General features: G+C 34.5%; 1 protein-coding gene across 1 annotated transcript in view; it reads right to left on the bottom strand.

Annotated features, from left to right (window-relative positions):
• Positions 1–13,933, bottom strand: part of LOC126162590 (ATP-binding cassette sub-family C member 4-like) — a 262,712-nt gene that overhangs the window by 71,949 nt on the left and 176,830 nt on the right. The window contains exons 12-13 of the mRNA XM_049919191.1: positions 7,388–7,567; positions 451–665 (exon numbers count right to left, since the gene is read on the bottom strand). Coding sequence (XP_049775148.1) covers positions 451–665; positions 7,388–7,567 — 395 coding nt within the window. The remainder of the gene's footprint in view (positions 1–450; positions 666–7,387; positions 7,568–13,933) is intronic.

The following is a 13,933-nucleotide window of genomic DNA, read 5'->3' as shown; positions in this document are numbered from 1 at the left end:
TCTCTTACAACATCCTGCAGGTGACTTGTGATGACACTACACCACCCAGTGAAAGCAATTTGTGGCAGCACATGTCATCTGACATCAGTGCCATCAAGTACATTAGGCTTGGCCCTGAGCAAGATTTGCATGCCTTGGAGTCAACTCTAACCAATATCCATGAGGCATGGAACAGAACTGCTCCCCAATGCTTTCACTGACTTGTTGTAGTCCATGCTGTAATGCACAGCCACATCATCATGAGAAAAGGAGATGTTGCATGCTACTTGGTGTGTGTCAATGATATCAGTATATAACTTGCAACAATAAATCATTATCCACTAAGAATACCAACAACTAATTCAGTAATTACAAATAATGAAAAAAGGAAACTTAATTTCTAATGTTCATTACACATAATTAAATCTCCTTCTTTAAGGTAGCATAAACTTGGTGGATACATAAACTTACCAATATGACACATAGTAGTCAGATCCACTAGCCAGTATCTGAGCCAATGCAAACAAGATGAGCATCAAAAGTATGACAAAGTAGTTGGTTCCTGATCTGAAGTAGCCAATGTATGGTGATGTTTTCACAACTCCTTTGGTTGTGGCTTCTATCATATCAGGTGCCTCTTCATCCTCTTCCTCACCAATAGCTGGTCCATGGTATGAAGAGACACTCTTTAATAAAGAGAAATATATTATTTATAACATATCACTTTCAATATAATGGATGCAGAGATACCAACCAATCATGGATAATTATTTGACTGCATTTATTAATAGACAAAAGAATGGTAAACAAAAATGAGGTACAAGTAGAGGGAAAGGTGAAAAATAGAGAAAAGGAAACAGTTGTAAGAGATAAGACTGCAGTGAGCAAAGTGATTATCATGAAGCCTACAGAAGACAATGAGTATAAGAAGTACCTAGGTATGCTAATAGACCAAGTAAGAGAGAAAAACCTGAAGCCACAAGGAAATATCAACAGCTGATCTTGGCAGTACTGAGAGCCAAGTTTATGCACAGGCCAGGTAGACCTGTCAGGCAAGGATGTAGAGAAAAATGGGAGTGCTATGGGACCTTGATTGGCACTTTTAGTTTCAGTAGGCTTCATCACACGTAAAAAAATTTCGATTTTATTTGAAAACATGAAAGGCCAACCAGCAGCACTGTCACTAGAGTGGCATCTGGTTCATCACTGAGAACAGTTGGAGGGCTATTGTTAATGTCACAGGTCACAACAGCTGTATCCTTGTGCTTTGCATTGGTTTATGTACAAACTGCTTTTGTTGTCATTTGTCACTGTTGTGCATGTTAGCTAATATTATTTTTAAAAAGTAATCTATCAAACACTGTGAGAGGCATGAAGATACTAATTAGTATACAAAACATGAAATGAACTACTGAATGAAACAAGGAAGGTACCAATTGAGGTAAAAGTGTGCAATTAATGACTTGTTTCCTTTAAGTGATTCCATTACTGACTACAGTTTTTTGCAACATGAAAATTTAATTTTCCAGGGCAGTGTAAAAAGTGAGAAAAATAAAAACAGCAAAAGTAAAAAAATAAACTGTAGGTAAGGGAGGAGAGGGGAGCACTGGGAAGTATCTGAGCCAGGGTGCTACGGCCTATAAACCCAGCTTTGGGAATGCCAGAAGAATAACTACAAAGAAAAATTTTCCATATTTAGGACGCTGTTTGAGAAGAAAGTTGTTAAAGCTATGAGCCACAAGCAGGTATAGCTGCCATAAAAGAAATATGGATCCTGAAATAAACTTTGTAAAAGGATCTCAGGAAGACTGAGCAAAAACAATACACTATGAATCAAAGGTCATCATTTTGATAAGCATTAGACTTAAAGTTAACTTGTCTTGTTGCCTTTCACATAATTAACATCTGCGCAGATGTGTAACGTCACATAAAAACTCATCAAAAAATTGAAATTATATACAAGGTAACTGAGCTGTTTTCTGACATGCTATGACTTCAAATTATACATTCAAAACATGCATTTTTGAGAAATCATCCTCTATGCTCACCCAGAAAAAAGTAAAAATTGATGCACATGTTGCATTAAATCTCAAACATCACAGTGCTAAGTGGTTAAACCATAAGCATAAATGCGAACATCTGCTTAATAACGTACTTTGCCACCATTACTGTTATATGCTCACCACCGTTTAAGTGCTATTTTAGGCTTGATGAGAGAAACAGAGACATGACAAATGAGTTTACTTCTCCATATGACGTCACAAGCTTATTAGAAGTCAGCTCAGTGAATTTCTGTACACTGTGTAAAATGCAAATTGGAAAGAAAGCTTAGGTGCTATAGTTTGCTTCACGTCCTCTATCATTGCTGCCAATTTTTACAATCTACAGTGTGGGGGGTGTGAGGTGCAACGTATATACATGGGTAAGTAGTTGTTGCATTGATAGATTTGAACATGGAAGTCTTAAAAGAGTACTATCACAAAACCGTTGTTCTGTTTCCATGTGACGTCTCTGTCATATCACATCATCTGCACAAAAAGTATATCTTCACCACTTCAAAAAGTGCTTTCACTCATACCTGCACTCTCATCACTGAAGGGCAACTCCCACTCTCCACACATCGAGGAGGTGAGCTCATTTTATGTGTGTTAGCGTGCTCTGGTGGCTGCACTGACTATTGGGTGACTTAACAAGTTGCCAGCCAATAAGAATTCACAAGCCAGAAATGGGCTATGTTTCCCCGATTATGACCAAGCATATTCTTTGAGACTCAGTGTTTGAATTTAAAATGTTAACAATCGATATTGTTGCTGAATATAGCACATCGGAAATACGTACAAAAAGATGAGACTAAGTTATAAGTGGTACAAGAAATGGTGGTGGCTGTGCCTCTTCGTCAGGCATTGGCTTGGTCTGGGACACTTTGTGCCAACTGTTTCTCCATTATTGCGGCAAACTAGCAGTAGTTGCACCATAATTGCATGGTGAAGCTAAATGTTGAAAGTTGTGTTGGCAACACCGATTGTGGCTTATGCCAGCATTTACTTTCTCACATTTCCTCTCTCCAAAATGGCCTAAACTATTCCCTTAATTACACTACCACCTGTGGCGCAAACCATTTGTCTTTTGAGCCACTTGTAACTTGTTCAGACACATCAAATGTCAATAGGAAGAAAACAGGGCGATATCAAGCAAGGTGATGAGTAAGAACTTAGAATCAAGGTAAACATTACCAGGAAGAAATGTAAAATTGGGGAATTTTCAGCATTGTTCCTATGGGTTTTTCACAGGGGCAAAGAATTTGTGGTGTAGCATTGCAAAAAATGTAAAACTGCAGAATGTAAAACTGAAGTTCCACTGTGTTGTTGCATTCCATCCTGAATTTTCCGTTGTTCGATTCTGCATGCACAGTTATTTATTTGCATGTTTCATCAATCATATTTATGACAATTTGGTATGTTGCGCAATGTGCCAGTAGGTTTACAAATAATATACATTTTTTATCTTCATGTTTTCATGGCATATTTCTTGATATATAATGTTTCAGAAAATGGTTATGAACACACTATCTGAAATTCATAGATCAAAATACATTTCCTTTGTGACAGTATGACTACATTTTAATTAAATTTTTACTTTAATTTAATTTAACTATAAAATTTAATAATGTAAGCCAACCACATAAGACATTTATTCTGTTCATAAATACATGTAAAGAGCAGTAGCTGTCAAATAGAAACAACTCTGATTTGTTTCTAAGATGCATAATTTGCCACAACCTTTACCTCACAATGGTGGTTGTCAAATATTTTTTTGGTTGAATACTTTGCTCCTGTTCTTACAACAAACATAACCAGAGACTGAATGTACCAGGAGGCTGTTGTCAGTATGCATAATTCCTTAAGCAGATGCAAACATGAAGTATGAGGATGGACGGCAGATATTATCCGTACAGTATGTTCCTGTGCAATGAATAATTTGCATCTGCATGTAGAAATATCCCTTATGCTATTAATAAATGGAAGTACAAAGTGTGAGCAATTACATGCAGAGAAGGTATCTCTGAACTCAAGAATTTCATAAGAGGTATAATAAATGACTTCCAGTTCTCATCAACATACACTTGCAGGAATTTTGAACATTCTGTGTTTAGACATCTTCTTCCCCCCCCCCCCACCCCCTCCACACCACCAACCCCCTTGCTTTACTGTTATTGATGGCAATATATAGTGCCACTTTCAGAACTGAATGAACTTAGCTTTTTCTAAGTTAAGTAATAGGCCATTTACCAAGAAGTGATTCTCAGTTTTTCTAAATATTTCATTCATTGTCCCTTCTGTTGTTAAACTTCTGTGCAAGTGAGTGGTTGTTTTTCTTCACTTCTGTTGATTGTTTACAACATAAAATTTTCGTTATTGTAGTATTAAGATACAGTTTTGTATTCTGTTAATACTAGTTTCTTATAAATATGGAACTACTTCTTGCAATTGTCTCTTGATCTCCTTCAGTTTCCAGTTAAACTGCATATCACTTCATCAATATTAATATCCTGCAAAAGTAGTGGTACATACATCTTTACTCATATTTTAGGTAACAACCTTCTGACAGAATTAATTGGAATGTAAAGCACAAGTAAGGCAATGTCTACTGAGGCTTAATAAGACTATGATATGATTGGTGTAAAATTGTATCCTTTTTGATGTTTTTGCAGAATAAATGAGATTACTCCCATTTCACAACAAAAAGGCACTACAAAAATAATGTCTAAATGTATGGAACTTATACTTTAAAATCATGTCACACACAAATTATAAGTGTCATGGAAGACATAAGTTCACATTGAAGCTGTCTCAGTTCTTCTGGAGATTGGTTTCAGTGTACATGAAGTGAGTATGTTGTAAGAGGTGTGCCAAATCAGTGGATTAAATCATATTTGGAATATTGCTCTCAGGTAACTGAAATTAAGTACATGAAAGGAAAGGAAATGAACTCCAGTTACACCTTTCAGAACCATGTGGACTAAGTCATGGTGTTCCACACGGCTCCATTTTAGTTCTCTTTCTATTTTTGTGTACATTAATGATTTCCCATTGCACATTAGGGATCCCGAACCAGTAACGTTTGCAGATGGCACTAGTTTATTGACTGAAGGGAATAAAGAAGAAAATCTTACTGCATCTGCAAAAGATATTACAAAATGATTGTCTGAATGATTTGCCAGTAACAGGCTAATAGTTAATCCCCAAAAATGGTACTCATGAATTTCCACACTGATCAAAATAAAAATGCAGCTTAACCCGTAATATGTATAGATAACGAAAACATTAGTGCTGTCAATGAAACTAAATTTCTTGGGATTCATATCCAGGAAAATCTTAAATGGAGCACTCATATCACATCCTTAAATTCAAAACTAGCAAAAATGAGCTATGTAGTAAGAATTCTTTGCAACTATACTAGTGCAGAAACAATTATGACTGTATACTTTAATCGTGTACATTCAATACTGAAGTAGGGTACCATTTTCTGGGGAAATATACACAAGGCCATAATAGTTTTCAGGAAACAAAATGAGAATAATGAAACAAGTGAGCAGCAGAAAACCATGCAAAGTTTTTCTTTAAATATCTACAGAACCTACTCCTTTCCTGCATTTATATACTGGAAGTAGTCATGCATGTCAAAAAAAGCCTACTGAGAAAAGAAAACTTTTTTCCTCAAAACAAAAGTGTCTATGATTACAGTACCAGGTCAGACAGTGACATACATGTTAATCATTGTAACATCACTTTATGTCAAAAAGTTGTATATCATGCAGGAACAAAACTATACAACAGATTACCAAGACATACAAAATCTCCTCCTGAACTACAGAGCTTTAAAACATCTGTGACAGCCTACCTTCTGAAAAACTGCTACTATTCAATCTCACAGTATCTTATGAAAGAAAAAATGTAATTTGTATCTTTAATTGTAGAAGTAAGTTATAAATATACAGTATTTAAAAAAATTGTAATTATTAACTGTATAGATCCAATTTGTTATAAAAATTTAAATAATGTATGTTTGACATTTGAAAAACCAATAGCTAAAAAGGTTTTCTGTCCAATATCCTGTGTACAATATATGTATTGAAAAAGAGATTTATATGGACAAATAAATAACTTAATTAGGTTTAAAAAGCTATTAATTTATCTTCCTTGTCAAACAACAACTGCTGTGTACCATGATCTTCTGGGTTGGGAGAGTGGTGTTGCCAGTAATCAGAGTGATTTACAGTGACAAAACCATCAGCGCACATTTGTTCAGAATATCACCCTGGTTCAAGATACATGTATTTGTTACTACTCTAACAACAATGATTGAAAATATTGTCTTTATTAGACTATCAAAAGAGCTATTTTTGCAACTATGTGAAGTTTTGGAACAAATGGATGACATATTTCAAATTATTTCATATTTCCCTTATAGGATCTTCACTCTAATTTCGCCTCATGAAGAGTACAAATGTGACTCTACCACACATTTTATAATGATATGCAGAGTATAAATACAGATTTCAATTAGATAAGTAGTTGAATTTCATTATTACAAAACCTACTGGATATTCACTTTTGCTCTCTTAGGATGTGTAACTTTTCATCTATAAAAATATTATTTGTGACATTGTTGTGAAACAGTCATCACATTATTAATCATTTTGAGCCCCACAGCCAAATAGTGTAAATGTTAATAAAAACCACCACAAAAATATTTCAGAAATGTTTCTTACACCACAATGGGTTTCATTCTAAATAAATGTCTTCTGGTAAGCAAAGTGGGAGAAATGTGGCTGTGTCATTACTCAAAAATGTATTACAATTAGATATTTTTGAGTTATGCTGCCATCACATTTCTACCACTTTGTGAAGATTAGTTACAAAGACTGTCAGTGTATTTTCAGTCATCTAAAAATGTTCAATTAGAATAAAACTGACTGTGATGTAATTAACATTCACAGTCATAACACTGTAGCAAAACACTTCCTCTACACCGTTAAATGAAGCACTGTGTTCGTTTGCTAAGAGAGTAAAATTCTTAGAAGTGTCTGACAAGATGCTTCCTTCAATTCCGAGAAATCAAGAGGCTTAAACTGGTTTGTTGTCAGTGTTCAAACAGTTCCAAATTCTCTGCTTTTTACATAGAGATGATTCAGCTTGGTTTTCATACACCTTTGTCCTAATGAAATTCATGGATCATTTAGGATTTTTATTATTGCATTTCAAAAACAATGGCATTAAGCACTCAGATAATGTAGGTTTCTGCATTACATGCATGTGAATTTATGATTCAGTTAGATAAAATCATATTGTACATAACAGTGATTCTTCATAAAAAGTTTCTATTAGTATACTGAATATTTACTTACCCTTATAGATGCTCTGGTTGCTTGTTTATGTCCTCTTACAAACTGTTTGCAATTCTTCTCTTGATTTTGATCTTCTTCTGGCTGATCCTCATTGTTGTTATCTTCTATAAACACTAGTGCAGCAGCAGATGATGGATTTTGAATAAGTGAAGCGTATGTACTCTGGATCACAATGCGTCCCTAAAATGACAATAAATATTTGGTTCTATGCTTACAGAAAATGCAGACACAGAATGAAACTAATTATGGAGCAATCTGTTGTATGTACACTATCAATGAATTGATTATTGTTTTCAAAATGTGTTCTTCTCCCATGGGTAGAGAGGAATGATAGTATCAGTGCGATTGCAACTTCTTTTTGTTGAGAGGATGGTAATGGTGATGCGGCAAGCAGGCATAGAACAAAATTTCTGTTGGGGCACTACCAGAAACACGCTGGATAAGATAAAAGAGGGTCCGTAATCTACTGATTAAAATATGAGGTCCAAGATGAATGGAATGCATTTTGCTTGAGGAAAAAGAGGCAATTTGGGAAATAATGACATTCATTTTCCAGAAACATGAAATAAATTATTACCTCTGATGTACAATTTGCAGTTTTGTTGAGAAATAATCAACATTTTTGAATACCTTAGATAACACATTCTTTTCACTGATATAATCTGATGGCAATGGCGGAAATGAAATTATACTTCTGTAATGAAAGAAAGTGGAACAAAGTCAACTGTCTTGGAGTGTCATACACACATACAAGGAGAAGGCGAGAGACTTTCGGACTCTGGATATCTTTCACTGAAGAAAATTTCACGCATGAAAAAGAAGGAGTGCACTATTCAGTGATTCTATTTGAAGGTCAGGCATGACTCTCAGTTGAGAGAGAGACACTGTAGGATAAACAAATAAGAACAAAATCAAAAACAAGAAATTGAAGTAGCATTGCCTTGAAGTATAAAATGCTGGTTTATTTTACAACTTGCTGGTGTATCTGTATGAATGTGATGGATACAAAGGAAATCAACTCTGTGTTGCCATCAGAAAATGAAATTTTGAAAAAAAAGTTGTGTTTGAATTGATATTTATGAATAAAGATGGGCAGCAACATAGAAGATCAGCATAAATATGGGCAGTAATATGGATATAGGGTAGAAAGTATAGATATGGACACAAACTAAAAGTAAGAAAGAGTCTTGTATTCTTTAAAAGATCACATATTGTATATCCTACAATCTACAAGATTACTATAGCAATAAAGGTATCCTGTAAGCCAAAAAGGAAACTATATCTGTCAGTCAGAAACAGCATTGATGTAAATTCTATAGATCATTACCAAACATGCTGCAAAATATCGAAGATAGTAATACAGATATCAAAGCAACCGCATTATCAGAAAGGGATAGTCACATCAGATAAAATAAAGACAATATGGGATAAAGTGAAGGAAGAGACTGGAGGAACCAGAGATGAAAAGGCTTACATAGCATTAAGAGTAAATGGTACATGGGTAAAAAAAGTGTGCAGTGTTGCTGAACTTTTCAATAGACATTTCATAAATGTTACTGAAAAGACAGGGGTGTTGAGTTCAGTAGGTGCTGCCATAGAGTAACTCAGACAAGTCACTAAAAATGATTACAATAGTATGAGTGGAGCATCACAACACCAGTGAAAGTAATGTCCACCTTAAAATCCTTAAAATCAAAAACTGGTGGCTATGTCTCTGAGTTTAGTGACATTGTAAGTTATTTGTGTAATCAGTCTTGTATCAGTGGAACATTTCCTGAACGGTTGAAATATGCTGAAGTTAAGCCTTTGTATAAGAAAATAGTTAAAAAAATACCATCAAACTTCCACCCAATTTCACTTTTGCCCACAATCTCAAATATTTCAGAGAATATAATATACAGTCATCTTCTTGACCATCTGAACACAAATAAAATATTATCCAAATCACAACTTGCAAAATGTAGTTAAACAGTGAAAATGTAGTTAATTTGTTACACAATAAATTACAGGCTACTGGCTTATTTTGTGATCTGTCAAAGACATTTGACTGTGTAAATCACAGTATATTACGAAGTTAATTGGGTTATTGTGGTGTGACAGGAAATGTTGCAAAATGGTTTAAATTCTATATCTCTGACAGAAAAGAAAAGGTATCAATAGGAATGAAACATATATTAAATCATCAGGCACCATCCAACTGGGAACAACCAATAACATGGTGTCCATCAAGATTCCATCTTAAGATGCTTACTTTTTTTAGTGTGTATCAATGACCTTTCATATTCACATTACCAGATGCCAAGTTTGTTTTGTTTGCAGGTCATGCAAATATTGCAATAAATAGTAAATCAAGTACAGCTTTAGAGAAGTTGGCTAATGAAATTTTCATGGTTATCAATAAATGGTTCCTAGCCAATTCTCTGTCACTAACCCTTGAAAAAACATACTGTATGCAGCTCAGAACGTGTAAAAGGTTTCCTGTCAGTATATGCCTAAAATATAAATACAAGCACATAGAAGAAGTTGACACTGGTAAATTCTTGAGATTACAGCTTGATAATAAATTTAACTGGAAAAAGCATGCAACAGAACTGCTGAAGCACCTAAACAAATCTCTATTTCCTATGTGAATGTTACCTCACAAAGGCGATAAAAAAATATTATGCTTACTTTCATTTTATAATGTCATTAGGAATTGTATTTTCTGGGGTAACTCAACAAGCCAAGCTACAGTTTTCCAAGACCAGATACATGTAATATGAATTATTTGTGGTGTGAACTAAAGAACATCCTGCAGAGAGCTGTTAAAGGCACTGGGGATACTAGCTACTGCTTCCCAATATATTTGCTCCTTAATGAAATTTCTCATTAAATCCCCCCCCCCCCCCACCCCGTCCAAACCAACAGCTCAGTTCACTGAATCAATACTAGAAATAGGAATAACTTTCACAAGGATTTAAAGGCACTTACTTTGATTCAGCAGAAAGGTGTCCCCTATTCAGCACTACACATTTTCAATAACATGCCAGCAGCCATAAAAAGTTTAACTAATAATAAAGTTCAGTTTGAGAGGAGTCTATTGGTGACCAACTCCTTCCATTCCAATGATCAATTTCTTAGCAGAACTGACTGATGTGTGTATGTTACAGTATCACATAATGTGAATATTGCATATAATCTGGCTTCCTGCACAAATATTGTGCAATAATGTGATCATCGTAAGAAAGTAGTGTAAAATGTTTTTTTTTTATTTTCATTTGATGACATGTGGCTACAATATCCTAAGAATTATCATATATTATCATATACATCTAAGTGTATTGAACATTTAATATTTGATGACAAGTTTTATATACTTTTAAATATAAATACGTTTAATTTTTTTTCTACCAGTTCCACATCCACAAGGGCAATTTTGTTTGGGATCTGTTCAGGATACACATAATATCTGCTCTTATTTTGTAAATATTTATTGTGTACTCTTGGTTTCTGATGTGTTCTGCATCCCAGAGGATGTCCTCACTACAAATCAACTGGGACAAAAAATACATCTAATCAAATCTAATCAGGATGAATCCCTATGTTAGTAAAAATACTCCAGATATAAAATGGCTCCATCAAGCCTGTTAGCCATCTGGAGATAAAGTTTACAAACTGGATTTCATAATGTCCATCTCTAGTACCAGCAGGTCATTTTTGTTTGTCTGAAATTTTGTAATATGATTTTGATAATACTGAAATAGCAAATGTAACATGTGATGCAGTGGCAGTTTTACCTTATGTGGATATGTGTAAATATTTCATGAACTGTTATATTTAAAAATTGTGTTAGTGTGTATAATGTCTGGAGGTTTATTTCATAATTCATAAATGGCAACAATGTTTACAGAAATGTGCTGCTAACTTTAGACAGTTGTGTCCTTGACATCTATGACAATTGCTGAGGCTGACAGATTCTTCTAAACACTGAACAGGATCAAGACTTTTCAAAAACAGAATGACTGAGACTAAGGTTGAGTGCATTAGCAATAGTCTCCAAAGTAAAGAATATGATTCAGAGTGTACTTAATTTGGAAACATTACAATGTTGTTCAGTTTAAAAAAAAAGACAAAAGAATAGACTTAGTGCTCAATAACTACACATATGCATGCTTTTCTGTCATATACAGGTGCTAGTTTATTTCATTTGCAGTTGTATTTTGTAGTAAAATATGGTGTGTTTCACATCAATTTTGTAAAGAATTCTCAAATGTATGGACAGTTTTGAATTTGCATGCGAATGCCCCCAATTTCAGTTGGTACATGCTACCATTGCTGTGATCTCGTAATAAGTCTGGTCAGAAAAAACTCAAGAAGGGGGTGCTAAAGATATCTTGAGCTACCTTTACTTTTACTGTAATAAAAAAATAACCAAGTCACATGCAAAGTTTAAGAAAGTTTTATTTAAACTGATTATACACATATACAAGACATTTGCCAACTTATGATATAAGAAAGTTACAATTGTGGTTCTCTTCCTTGAATGATGAAATCTGTGCACCTATTCTTCCTAGAAAATTGGTTAATTATGTCATCAATAGAACAATCAATGTAAGGACGAGTGTTCAACAGAGGTAAGCTGCTATGTCGATCCTCCTTTGTTGTCAACCTCGGCTATGTCTTTATACACCGCAGTGTTGAAAAACTTCTTTTTACTGTAGCAATAGATGCAGGCAGACAAGCAAATATTTTGTACAGCATGTGAAAAGTAGGATAGTCAGATCCAGGACAAACAGACAAGGCTTGCATAACAGAATCACAATCATTAAGGGTGTTTATGCTTGTTTGCTTTTCAAAGAATGGCAGTTCAGTTAAGCACTGATTCAATTTAGGTAACAGATCATTACCATCATGTTTCAGTAGTTGTGAGGGCAAAAATATGTTGAATTTTAAATAATAAATATTTTCTTCAACAAAACATTCTTTCATGTCAGTCATAACATGGTCCAGTGTTGGAATAAAAACAATTCTTTTCCAGTATGTCATAGCATCAGCATTATGATTGCAGTTTTCTGTATTTATAATGCTATGTATCGAAGGTTCTCTGTACAAGAAAACAGTAGAACACCAGACAGAATAATGTATCAAGATCACCAGAATGGTTGAGTCTTTTCTTGTAGGTATGTGCTAGCAGTTTTTGTGCCAGACAGAAACATATAAATTCCGATGATATGGACGTGCATGGTACATAGGAAAGTACAACTACTCAATAACTCAATTCAGTCAAGTCGACTGATGAAAGAAACAAACGAGTAGCATGCAAGATGACTGGCAGAGGCAGTGTGGGTGGCAATGTGGGTGGCCCCGCAAAGGTGTGGGGGGAAGGGGGGGGGGACATTGCATGTTCCATATGTATCCTCCACTGAGTCTGGTTGGCTACTGTTTTGATCATGTTGGATATGGATGAGTTTTGAGCTATGACCAATAAATTTGTGTCACCTGCAAAGAGTCTTTTCATGTCTTCATTAAATTATTTATATCACTCAAGAATAATACAGGGTATACAAAACTTATTTGTCTGTTTATTTAGATCCTGCCTGTGAACACATTCTGCCCATTTCAGCACCAACTGTTGGGTATGGCACACTTTTTGAAACATGGAAAATGTTGTCAGTAGAGTACTTACGACCTCACAAAATTAATGCCATATTTATCACTTTACACTACATAGAGTCATAATTTCAGTGAATTTAAAGTATATTTACAATAATAATTATAAGAACCCACATTTACAGCAAGATGTGTTAGAGGGCTTACACACAAAGAATGCCATTCTTATCTTAGTTTTGGTTAGATTGCCAGTACTCACTTTTCCATTGGATACCTTTTAAGATAGTCTTCAAAGATCTTTATTTCTTTTATTTTCTTTAACATGTTGGATACTATGCTGAAAAATCATTCTACCAATTTCACCTGGCATCCCCATTTCCATTTTGATGTTTTATTTTATCATCAGTAATTAACTTTCCTAGCAGTGCATGTTCATGAATGTTCTTACTCAGAAAGTGGGTTTCGCTGTCTCTCAATGACATGTGATCTGATTTCTTTAGAGGGTGTCACTGCCACATTCTTAAATTTTATAAAAACATGTTTCCAAGGATGTTTACATTTATCTTAGCAGCACACCAATCTGATCTACTTTGATGGTGAAAATTCTTTTTATATAACATGTTTGTGTACTTCTACATAGAAAAAATAAATAATAGTCATGGGAATTTTAGTCCATATTATATACTGTCTTCAACGTTTTTCATTAATAAACTTTTTCATTGAGTGCAGCAGGAAAATCTCACTTTCTTGTGCATGTTATCTATGTCATCTCCACTATTCATTCATCCATCCATTATATTCCGTACATTCCATCAAGAAGTAGAACCTTTAGGGATGTGGCATGGGTCAAAGACAAAAAATTATACAAAGTTAATCTGTGTATTGTATTAACAATAATTAGCTACTATGCTGTTTAGTGCTATTCACACTTTGCTGTCTAAATATAAACGAATAAAT

The sequence above is a fragment of the Schistocerca cancellata genome, chromosome 2 (genome assembly GCF_023864275.1).
Source record: "Schistocerca cancellata isolate TAMUIC-IGC-003103 chromosome 2, iqSchCanc2.1, whole genome shotgun sequence".
Lineage (NCBI taxonomy): Eukaryota > Metazoa > Arthropoda > Insecta > Orthoptera > Acrididae > Schistocerca > Schistocerca cancellata.
Note: the sequence above shows the minus strand (reverse complement) of the source record. Positions and strands in the feature narration are given on the sequence as shown.